The following is a 12,916-nucleotide window of genomic DNA, read 5'->3' as shown; positions in this document are numbered from 1 at the left end:
TTTGTTTTTCCCGTGATGCTTTCAGGATTCTGTCTTTGTCTTTGGTTTTGATGAGTTTGATAATGATGTGTCTTGGTGATTTTCTTTTGGGGTCTATCTTGTTTGGGGTTTGTTGGACTTCCTGAATGGATATATTCTCATCTTTCATCATTCAGGGAAGTTGTCCTCCAACAAATCTTGGACAATTTACTCAGTGGTTTTGTTTTTCTCTTCCTGTTCTGGAATTCCAATGACACATAAGATACTCTTTTTGATGATATCCCACATGAACCTTAGGCTTTCTTCATTTTGTTTTGATTTTTTTTCTGATTGATCCCTTTCCAAAGAAGTATTCATATATTTGTCTTCAATCTCATTAATTCTGTCTTCCATTGCATCAGTTCTACTCCTTTGCCCTTCTAACGTGTTATCTATTTCTGACAATTTAGTATTAATCTTCTGGATTTCTGTCTGTAGATTTAGAATCATTTCTAATTTTTCATTTATTTTGTCATTTTGTTTTTGTATTTTCTTCCAAAATTCTTCTAGGTTTTTTTCTGTGTTTTCTGTGGTCTGTCTCTCAATCTTTTGAAGATACCTAAAGATAATTCTTTTGAATTCCTTATTAGAGAGTTCCAATGCTGCTTCTTCCTAGGGATGTGTTCTGGGTCTGTATCCTGCTCCCTTGTTTCTACCACTTTATCCTGCTTCTTTGTGTGGACTGTGATAGTCTGTTGTCTCTGAAGCATTGTTGCATTGTTGTATTTAGATCTCTGTTAACTGTTTGTGAAGAGCAACCAAGAGTGATTCAGGCTCTTCTTGGTGTTTTTTTTTTCAAATCATTGGCCCGTTGGTGGAGAAGGAGGTAGTGGCTCTCGAAGTGAAATTGCAGGAGGTGTGGGTGTAGTTGTGTCTTATGGGAACTGTTGTTGCGTCCCACTCAGTTAGACACAAATTACAATTGAATAACCATCAAAAATCTAAAAGCACATGGGCAAAAACCACACCATGTAATCACACAGGAAGAGTAACAGAAAAAAGGGAAAAAGAAGCAGAAAAAAACAAGAAAACCCGCAATATCTGTGGATAGTGCACTAAGAGAAAAAAGTAGAGAAGGAGAATAATGAAGGAAAAAAATGGGAAAAATGCAGAAAGGAAAATAGGGAATGGGGTTATCCATGAGAAAAAGGGGGAAAGGAAAAAAAAAACAGTTAAATTAAAAAAAAAAAAATTTCAACCAGGAACAGGGAAAAAAAAGTGCTGAAACTAGGACCTGGGAGAGGAAGATTAAGAATAATAGTAAAAAGGACAAAAGTGTTATTAATAATAGTTGTTTTAAAACAGACAAATACAAGCAAACTAATCACCAGAAATAAGAAAGCAAAAAAGAAAAAAATAATAAAAGAGAAAAAAAAAAATTGGTGGAGGACCGGGCAGGGCACCCAGACTCCGTCTGAGCACACAGACTGTGATGGAGTTCCTGTGGGCCCAGAACGTATGTGGGAGTAGGGGATGGCCGCACCTCCTTTCATCAAGTGGGTGTGGGGAATAAGAGTAACAAGAGGAATGTGGTACCTTTTCACTCTTGCAGGTCTGGAGTGTCCTTGGGGTTGCTGGAAAGCAGAACGTGTTTTTAAGCCCCAGGAGTCTGAGAGAGCGCTGTCTCTTTAAATATGCAAAATAGCCAAGCCGCTTTTAGACCTTCAAAATGGTGGCATCCTCTGGACTGGCAAAAGTCCACAGCTCAGCCCGCCTTTCTCTTCACCTTCTCTGTTTATTTCCCAGCCACCAGAGCAGTCCTGTGTGCAGTCTCTGGCTAGCAAGTCTGAATTTTAGGTTAATTCTTAGGTCCTACCACCACTTGGGAATCTCCAAACTGTCTGTGCTGTCAGGATCACTCAGGATCGCTGCCAGAATGCAGCTCCATATGTCTCCTCTTGGTATTTTCACACAAATTCTGCTACTTGGGGTTTAGTCCACTTCTATATCCTTCCCTTCAAGGCTCAGCGGTCCAGGATTATCTTCTGTGTCTGTGTTAATTGGTTTCCCTTTTCTTTGTTGATGAGGGTCTGTGCAGTCTTTCTGCCTAGTCAGCCATCTTGCCAGAACCCCTGTAGAATCTTTTGATGAACAAATGGTTTTTATTTTTATGAGGTCCCATTCTTTATCTTGTCTTTTGCTCTTTGTGCTATTGTCATTGTATTAAAAACCTACTGCCATTGAGTTATTTCCAACTCATAGTGACCTTATAGGACAGAGTAGAACTGACCTACAGGGTTTCCAAGGCTGTAAATCTTTATGGAAGCAGACTGTTCCATCTTTCTCCTACTGTTTGGCTGATGGATTCAAACTGCTGACCTTTTGGCTAGTAGCTGAATGCTTTGTCCACTGTGTCACCAGAGCTCCTTGTTATTATATTAGATGATTCATTATTAAAGTTAGGCCTAACAGCATTGCCCCTGAATATTTTTTTCAAGAATTTTATGGTTTTAGATTGCACATTTTGGTCCTTAATCCATTTTGAGTTTGTTTTTGTTTATGGTGTGAGGCATGCATCCTGTTTCATTTTTATGTATGTGGAAATCCAGTTTTCCCAACCAACACCATTTATTGTAGAGACTCTTCCTTCTCCCACTGAATAGCCTTAGCACCCCTGTAAGAATGTCAGTTGACAGTAGATGTGTGGATCTGTTTCTGGACTTTCAGTGCTATTCCATTGGTCTATGTGTCTACTGTTACACCAGTGCTAGGCTGTTTGAAAATAAGGCAGCGTGAGTCTTCCTATTTTGTTCTTCTCTTTCAACATTGCTTTAGCTATTTGGGGTCTCTTGACATTCTATATAGAGTTGAGGATTGTTTTTTCTATTTCTGTAAAGAAAATTGTTGGAATTTTGATCAGGATTGTGTTGAATATATAGATCACTTTGGGTATTTTGTCATCTTCACAATATTAAATCTTCCAACGAATGGACATGGAAGATCTTAAATTTAATTTAGTCTTCTTTAAAATATTTCATCAGTGTTTTATAATTTTCCTTGTATAAGTCCTTTAGAATATTTTCTATTCTTATTATGGATCATAGTTTGATGTACATCCTTGTTTGACAGGTTTTGCCTGTATCTTGAATGATTTCCTTATGATAGAGTGCTAGACGTGAAATTACTGGAATCAAGAGTATGAACATTTTGAAATCTCCTGATATATATTGTTAACTTATGTTATTTTCCATAAGTTTATTCTTTTGCCACTTATGAGTGAGAGTGTTATTGTATCTCCAACCATCTTTGAGTATCATAAAATCTTTGTCAATTGGATGTGTGAAAAATTGTCTTTAACTAGTTCTTTAACTGTCATGTCTCTTCTTCCAAGTAAGGTAATTTCTCCTAGTGACCCCCTCCTTGGATTTCTGAGGCAGTATCACTATGGAAGTAGATCACCCAACCTTCCTTCCAAGGAGTGGCTGGTGGATTTGAACCACCAGCCTTCTGGTTAGCAGTCAAATGCTTTAGGCACTACACTACCAGAGCTCCTATTTATTAGACATTTAAAATTCTTTTTAATGAATTTTTTATGTCCTTTGTCCATATTTCTGTGCTTGTAACATTTTTGTATATGGAGGATATTAATTCCTAGGATATTAATTACCTATCGTAATACTTTCTCTAGGTGATTTTACATTTAGTTTTTCATATTTAACTTTTTATTTTTATTGGAATTTATTTTGGCATATAGAAGATGACACTGTAATCTGATTTTTTTCTAAATATCACTTTTCCCAAAATTATTTTTTGAATAATTCTTTCCTTTTCCAATGATTTGTGATACTTCCTTTTTAAAATATGTACTTTTATATACTAGAGCCTATTTCAAGGCTATCCATTATATTAAGTTCATATTTCCAGAAATTCTTTCTACAAAATCAACTGTTTTAACAACTGTAACTTTGTAAATAATTTTAATATTTGATCGGGCAAGATAATAAGTTTTCACTAAAACTTCTTATTGATTTTGAGAATTTTTCAGTGAATTAGTATGCATTTTCTTTATATACTGTTGACTGAAAATAATAGGGTTATTTTTCCTCCTTTCTAACAGCTATACATTTATTTTCTGTTTCGTATTTTATTACTGATGAAAACACAAAGTTTGTCACTTCCCTGCTTAACACTCTTTAATAAATCTTCTGATAGAGTATAAACTTCTGAATTTGACTTCTAAATATTCTTTCAATCTCTCATCACTCTGCCTCCCCTTCCCCTTTTATATGTGGGCTCTTCCATGCCACCCCCCTCAGCTGACAACCCACACCCCGCCTCCCCTCCATGAGCTTGTTCTTTGGCCTGGGACACTTCCCTTGCTCCACTTGGCCTGTTGTTGTTGTTGTTATGTGCCGTCGAGTCGGCCCCGACTCATAGCGACCCCTCCTTGGGTTTCCGAGGCAGTATCACTACGGAAGTAGGATTGCCCAACCTTCCTTCCGAGGAGTGGCTGGTGGGTTTGAACCGCCAGCCGTCTGGTTAGCAGGCAAGTGTCTTAGCCACTATGCTACCAGAGCTCCCTATAGTGCACAAGAATAGATTCAGCTGAGGCTAATCTTGTACAGACACCAGTGATATAAAACACCTGCAATCCTTACAGAAACAGTAGAAGACAGACACAGAGTAATCTCTCACAGACACCCAGACACTATGGGAGAGAGATCCAATAGATCTACCATTTCAGGACCATAGTACTGGGGACACCAGACTCAATTAGCACAACAAAATACATAAAAGCCTTGTTCCTCATCCTACATTTATGAGTAGCAACTGGGGTCTTAAAAGTTTTCAAGTGGCCATCTAAGATGCAGCTAGCTAATGGCTAGCATTGGAAGCAAAGAAGAATGCAAAAAAAAAAAAAGGGGGGCATTTAGAAGCAATCATCCCTAGGACACAATGACCCTCAAGACCAGAAGAACTAGATGGTGCCTGGCTATTAATGCCAACCACTCAGGAAAGGATCAAATCTGGAGATCCTAGATAGAGTGGGAAGAAAAATGTGGAACAACATCCAGAAACTCAATAATGACCAGAATTAGTGGTCAGATAAAATCTGATGAGACCCTGCAGTGTAGTAAATTACTTGGTATGGCTTTTCTAGCCTTAAGTCTTTGTAAACGCCATGGTGGAATTTGCTGTGAGAAACTGAGTAGCTCCTGATTGTTAAAATCATCCACCTGGGGTATTTTCTGTTGGGAGCAGCACAAAGTAATGTTCTGGGTAGTTTGCTCTCTCTCTCAGGTGTATAGAATTCTGATGTTGGGATTGGTTGGTTTGGCCTCAAAAAGGAGCCCTCCAAAAGGGAGAAGGCATCTCTTTGACTGCTGGCTAAGAAGGACGTGCTGCAGAGAAAAATGCACTTCTGAGAGGCACGTGCTGCTAAGAAAGAGACACCTAGAAATGCACTGCTGGGAGAGAGACTGTGAGAGTGTTGGCTGAGAGATGGCATGCTGCAAGAGACTGAGCATTGTTCCTGAACTTGAATTGTAGCCTGGTGCTTCCCTAATAAACCCCATAATCTGTGAGTTCTGTCTGACCACTGCAGCGAATTATTGAACCCAGCAGGAAGGTGGTGGGTACTGGGGGAGGGACGGTTGGTGTCAGGGTTGATGAAATCGCTAGAGGGAGGCAGCATATCTGGCCTCACAGGAATAGGCGTTGGGCTATTGGTGATGATTCTGTCTTCTTCTTGTGGGGTTAGAGGAGGTCAGAAGATGTGGCCTCCTTGCAGACCCCCCAATACTATGGCACTGGAATACATTCTGCACTTGGAATAAAACTCAGCCCCAGGGGCTGGCTCTCAGCCCAACAGTTAACAAGATGTACACGCAGACCGCTCAACCCAGGATGACTCACACACATACTCTATGGTAATATATCCCTTAGAGCAATAGACCACGGGGCACCAGCAGACCAACATTCAAATTGAGGAAATGCAGGACAAACAGGAGTGCGTAAATAAGAGGGGCACAGGGGGAGGGTTATTGGGTAGGGAGGGGAGGAGACTGGGTTAGGGTTGAACATGGTAAATGGGGAGTGAAACTAAATGTACGTGTAACGTTGAATGTAAAACAAGTTCTTAAAATAAAAACAAATTAAATGTAAATTTAAAAAAAACATCCCATGAGCCCCTGGATGAGTTCAGACTCTTTGTTTAAGCCAGTGGTTCTCTACATTTTAACATCTTTTTTTATATCACCCCTTCACTATTCTAAAATGAATTTCACAAGATGGTATAACCAAACTAAACACATACTATTAATACAACATAAAGCTCTTACTATAAAATTAAGAGGTGAAAGTAAAATAACAAAGTAAAATAAAATTTTTTCAGTATGTTAAAAGCCTGAATAAGCTGCACCTGAAGACCAATGAAGTAGCCAGCTGCTTGCACATATATCTAGAATCTTCCTGTCTGCCACAGTACAGTTGAGGGCCGCCATGGCTATGTAGGTTGACAATTCATTTTCTGAAATGATGAACAACACTTGGATGATTTCCAGGAGGAAAAAGTGGGAATTTAATTTACACTCTACTTGTAATCCTGGGAAATTCAGTGTGTATTAAAATAGTACAATAATATTTTGTGATTAATATGTAAGATAGGTAGATTTTAGGCTTAATAACACAACTTTCACCTATATATGAATGTCATGTACGATACAGAATTATTGTGTGTAACTGTCTCTTAAATTTGGCTGTCTAATATTCTTGGTACCCAGTCATAATTAATTGCCAATTAATTAATTAAATACCTCACCATACTGTGATGATAATAGTTTTTAAAATGCTTCATAAATTTCCAAAATACCTACTTGTGTCAAGTATTAATACAGCATCCATGTTCTTAATGATGATGCTCATCATGCTTTTTAAAAAAAGTACTTGTTTGTTTTAAGCTCCTTGTGAGTAGTGGCTGATGTTGTTGCTGTTGTTAAGTGCCATCAAGTCATTTCCAACTCATAGTGACCCCATGAACAGCAGAATGAAACACCACCCAATCCTGTGCCACCTCCATGATCCCTGCTATACTTGACCCCATTGTCACAGCCACTGTGTCAATCCATCTCGTTGAAGGCTTTCCCCTCTTTTGTCGACCCTCCACCTTACCAAGCATGACACCTTTCTTTAGGGAACGGTCCCTTCTGACAACATGACCAATGTAGGTGAGATGAAGTCTGGCCATTCTCACCTCCAAGGAGCATTTCCCTCCTTCCCTTTCTTTTTGCCCCTTCTTCCTTCTCTCCCTCCCTTCATTCCTTTCTTTCTTGCAACAAAGGAACTAGTTTAGGTATTATTACCTTAAGATTTTGTATCAATATTTAGTATTATTGAATTGTGTTTTTTTTTAAAAAAAGAATAAGAATATAAATCCAAATTAGATTGTCACTCATTTTGAATCTATCATTTTCTCATCTCCAAATGGTGCCACCATTGTGAAGTAATTTTATGGCTATTACTAGCATCTAACATAGTTCCTGGCATTTATTGGTGCCTTGGTAATGTTAGCTGATTGAATGAATTGGCACTTCTAGAATAATTTTATATAACAGGGGTAGTATGTATATCCACCATCTATCTCTCAGGTTGTACTGTGATAAGTTCAGGTAGTCAATAAAACAGGTAAATGACTTTCTGATATTCTCTGCTTTTGGCAAAGATCCATATGATAGCAACAATGATATCCTCATTTTGCTGCCACTTTGCACAACTCCATAAGCAAGACTTATATTTAATAACTTGGAGTTGTGAAGCAATTAGATAAAATAAGCATGTGACTTAGTAAAATGCCTGGTAAAAGAAATTATTGAATAAAGGATATCTAAGGAGCTCTGTTGGCATAATGGTTAAAGCATTCAGCTGCTAAACAAAAGATGGGTGGTTTGAACCTAACAGCTGCTCTGTAGGAAAAAGATGAGGTAGTTTGGTTCCATAAACACCTATAGCCTTGGAAACTCTATGGGACAGTTCTACTCAGACCTACAGGGTCTCTGTGAGTCAGAACTGACCCAATGGCAGTAGGTTTGGTTTAGGTTTGTTACTCTAACCAGAATGCAGAAATTATTACATACATCATTAATATCACGTTAGAAAAATTTTGCTGAAGATCATTCAAAAACAGCTTCAGCTGTACATTGACAAGGAATTACCAGAGGTTCAAAATGGATTCAGAAGAGGACATAAAGTGAGCATTTGAATCTAAACCTATAAGGCTCCATAGACTGTGCTGCTGCCCACTACATCATGAAGATATTATTTATGATTTGAAACAAGTATTCTTTATTATAGCAAGGAAGTTTTATTCTGCTTCTAACATTCTAAGAGTTTTTTTTAATAAATTTTGGCATTATTTGTTTTACTTTATTGGATTTATTGGTGAACTTAATTTATAATTTCAAACAAATTTTGAATTCCTATTAATCTCAGATTTGATTGTTCCCATACTTGCAGCCTCAAAATAAGGTTCTTCAATGTATTTGTGAATTCTGTTTCCTTTTTGTATTTTATTTATTAGGTTTTATTTTTATTTTTACTTTAGTCTTTTTCTAACTTTTAAAAAAGGCTACTTAGATTCTTTCCCTCCTTCCCTTTCTTTTTGCCCCTTCTTGCTTCCCTCCCTTCCTTCATTCCTTTCTTTCTTGCAACAAAGGAACTAGTTTAGGTTATGACTTCCTCGGAGTACACATTTGGCTGAAACCTATGTATTTTGATATATAATAATCTCATTTTCTTTTCTAAATAATCCAAACTTGTAAACTTATTTCCTCTTTGACACTGTGGAAATTATAAGAATATTTAAAAAAATTCTTATGTTTTGGATAGTTACCTTAAGATTTTATATCAATATTTAGTATTATTGAATTGTGGTAAAAAAAAAAAAAAAAGAATAAGAATAAGAATATAAATCCAAATTAGATTGTCACTCATTTTGAATACATCATTTTCTCATCTCCAAATAGTGCCATCATTGTGAATTACTTTTATTGATTAAGATTATAGTTCTTTTTTATTTTCCTGTTTAGGTTCTAGATGATGACATTATACTTGGAAAATTCTGTGGCAATTCAACTATTTCACACATTAACTCCATTTCTAACAGAATCTGGATCAGGTTTAAAATAGATGCTTCCATTGAAAAAGCTGGTTTCAGAGCTGTTTATCAAGTGGGTAAGGAAACTTATGCCTTACTTTCAAAATGTCTAATTTGCCTGATTTTAACATTTTTAATGTCTCAAAATAATATTGTCATTTTATGTCTTCAAGTCACAAGACAAAAATTCTCATAGGAATGTCACATTACCTGATATTATGGGAGTTGATAATTATAGTTCTGTGATTATTTATCACTTTAGGCAAAATTAGTATTTTCAATAAAGTGAAGACTAGAATAATTTACCTCTGGACAAAAATTGTCATCATATTACAGCTTGTGGAGGTGAATTAACTGGCGAAGGGGTCATTCGCTCTCCTTTCTATCCGAACGTGTATCCTCGAGAAAGGATATGTAGATGGATCATCCACCAGCCTCAAAGCCAAGTAGTTCTTCTCAATTTCACTGGCTTTGAACTTGGAGATTCTGTCCATTGTGATACAGATTACATTGAGGTAAGAGAAAATATCTTTAAATAATTGTATTTGGTTGTAAATTATTACAAAAGATTTAAACATCAGGTTCTCTTCAGGTCAGTTACAGGATTTGTTACATTAATGATATCTCTGATAAATATAGATGCAAAAGTCCTTAACAAAATACTATCAAACCAAATACAGTAGTGCATAGAAAGGATTATACACCATTACCAAGTTCATTCTAGGAACATCAGGTCAGTTTATCATGCCAAAATAAATTAATGTAACACATGAATACATAAAATGAAGTACAAAAACCCCATGATTATCTCAATATATGCAGAAAAAGTATTTCACAAAACCCAACACCTCTTCAAGAAAAAAAACACTCAATAAAGCAAAAATAGAAGGGAACTTCCCTAAATGGATGAAGGGCATCTACAAAAACTCATGGCTAACATGATATTTAAGAATGAAACCCACAGCTGTTATATTTAAGGATGAAGACTGAATGCTTTCCCCTAAGATCAATACAAGACAAGGATGTCCATTTTTACAGTTTCTAGTCAACATTGTTCTGAAAGTTCTAGCAAGGAAAATAAGGCAAGAAAAAGAAATAAAATGCATCCAGATTTGAAAGAAAGTAAAAATATCTCTACTGACAGATGACATCATCTTGTGTATAGAAAATCATGGGAATTAACATACACATAGAAAAATAAACCTATTGGAATGAATGAATGCATTCAGCAAGGCTACAGTGTCAGTATATGATCAATATATGAAAATAATTTTTTATACACTATAGTGAATAGTTTAAAAATGAAACCAAAGAAACAATTTAATTTACAATAGCATCAAAAATAATAAAATACTAAGGAATAAATTTACCAAAAGAAGTGTAAAACTTGTGCTTTGAAAACAATAACATATCATTTCAGGAAATTAAAGGAGACCTACATAAATGGAAAGACATTATATTTTCATATTAAGATGGTAGTATACCCCAAATTGATCTACAGATCCAGTTCAATCCCTATCCAAATCCTAGATGGCTTTTTGGGTAGAAATTTACAAACTGATCCTAAAATTCATATGAATATACAAGGGAACCAGAATAGCCAAATAATCCTGAAAAAGGAAGATCAAAGTTGGAAGATTTATACTTCCCAGTTTCAATACTTATAGCAATACTACAATAATCAAGACAGTGAGTTATTGACATAAGGATATAACTCAATGGATCAGAATTGAGAGTCCAGAAGTAAACCCTTACGTTTATGGTCAGTTGAAGTTGAAAGGATGTGTAGACATTTCAATGAGGAAAAATATTCTATTCAACAAATGATACAGGAATAATGGATATCAACATGCAAAAATATGATGTTGGATCTTTCCTTATATACACAAAAATTAAGTTAAAATAGATCTTAAACCTAAATGTAAGGTAATACTCTTAGAAGAAAAGATATGAGTAAATCTTTTTGACCTTGGGTTAAGCAAAGCCTTCTTAGATATGACACCAAAAACATAAAAAGCAAAAGAAAAAAATAGAGAAATTGGACTTTATCAAAATTAAGAACTTATTTGCTGCAAATCATCCCATTAAGAAAATGAAATGAAAATCTACACAATTGGAGAATATATTTGCAAATCAATTATTTGATAAGGGACTAGTATCTATAATACATAAAGAACTCTTACAACTCAATAGTAAAAAGTTAAATAACCCAATTTAAAATTAGGCAAAAGATTTGAATTTCTCTAAAGAGTATATACTAATTGCTAATAAGTCTATGAAAAGATACTCAATATCGTTAAAAAAAATAATAATAATAAAAACCAGTTGGCATTGAGTTGATTTCAACTCATGGTTACCTCATGTTTATTAGAGTAGAAGTGTGTTGTGTGCCATAGGATTTTCAATGACTGTGATCTTTCAGAGATGTATAGCCAGGCCTTTCTTCCAAAGTTCTTTGGGGTGGACTTGAGCTGCTAACCTTTTGATTAGTAGCCGAGCACACAACCATTTCCACCACCCAGGGATTCCTTCCATATCATTAGTCATCAGGAAAATGCAAATCAAACTACAATGAGCTTATATATGACATCAAAAGTACAAGTAACCAAAGAAACAAAGAAATTGGACTTCATTAAAATTTAAAACTTTTTGTGCTGGAAAAGATCCTACCAATAAAGTGAAAAGACAGTCCACAAAATGGGAGAATGTTTTTTTTTTTTTTTTTTTTTTTTTTTTTTTTTTTTTTTTTTTTTTTTTTTTTTTTTTTTTTTTTTTTTTTTTTTTGCTAACCATATATCTGATAATTTCCAGAATATAAAAAGAATTTTTGCAACTCAAAAATAGAAAGTTAAATAGGCAAATTATAAATAGACAAAGGATATAAATAGACAGTTCTTCAAAGAATTTGTAGAAATGGGCAATAAGCACATTAAAAGATGCTTGACATGATTAGTTATCATGGTAATGTGAATCAAAACAACAATGAGATACTACTTCGTATACCCAGTAGGATAGCTATAATAAAAAAAATAGATAATGACAAATGTTGGCAAAGATGTGGAGAAAATGGAATCTTCATACACTACTGGGAAGAATGTAATCTAGTGCAGCTTTGAAAGCAGTCTGGCAGTTCCTCAGAAGTTAAACACAGACTTACCATTTGATCCACCAATTCCACTCCTAGGTATGCACCCAAGAGAATGAAAATAAATGCTTATACAAAACTTGGGCATGATTATTCATAGTGGTATTATTCAAAATAGGCAAAATGTTGGAATAATTCAAATATCATAAACAGATGAATGCAAAAAAAAAAAAAGCCCCAAACACTGTATAACCATACAATGGAATATTATTTGGACATAAAAAGGAATTAAGTACTGAAACATGATACAACATGAACAAACCTGGAAAATATTATGCTGAGTGAAAAAAGCTAGTCACAAAAGACTTTTATACAGAAAGTCCAGCATAGGCAAATCTGTAGAGATAAGGGATTTCTTTATGAGTGGATGAAAATGTTCTAAAATTGATTGTAGTGATTGATGCACACATCTATAAATATACTAAAAACCACTGAGTTGTATACTTTAAATAGATGAATTCCATGGTATGTGAAGTATTAAACAATAAAGATGTTAAGTAGTTTAAAATATATAATAATGATAATGATAATAATAATACAAATATTCATAAATCCTTTCTAAAAAATTCCAAGAGGGAGGCTCTTTAACTATATACTCTGGACTATATCATAAGTTTCATATACCATATAATTCCATAAGTTTTTTTTTTTTTTTTTTTTTT

At 35.1% G+C, this 12,916-nt stretch overlaps 1 protein-coding gene across 1 annotated transcript in view; it reads left to right on the top strand.

Annotated features, from left to right (window-relative positions):
• Positions 1–12,916, top strand: part of CUBN (cubilin) — a 413,126-nt gene that overhangs the window by 62,292 nt on the left and 337,918 nt on the right. The window contains exons 18-19 of the mRNA XM_007936404.2: positions 9,042–9,186; positions 9,446–9,624. Of these exons, the coding sequence (XP_007934595.1) occupies positions 9,042–9,186; positions 9,446–9,624 (324 nt within the window). The remainder of the gene's footprint in view (positions 1–9,041; positions 9,187–9,445; positions 9,625–12,916) is intronic.

Source organism: Orycteropus afer, unplaced genomic scaffold (assembly GCF_000298275.1).
Source record: "Orycteropus afer afer isolate SDZICR_OR568_19922 unplaced genomic scaffold, OryAfe1.0 scaffold00035, whole genome shotgun sequence".
NCBI classification, from domain to species: domain Eukaryota; kingdom Metazoa; phylum Chordata; class Mammalia; order Tubulidentata; family Orycteropodidae; genus Orycteropus; species Orycteropus afer.
This window is presented reverse-complemented; position numbering and strand designations above follow the sequence as displayed.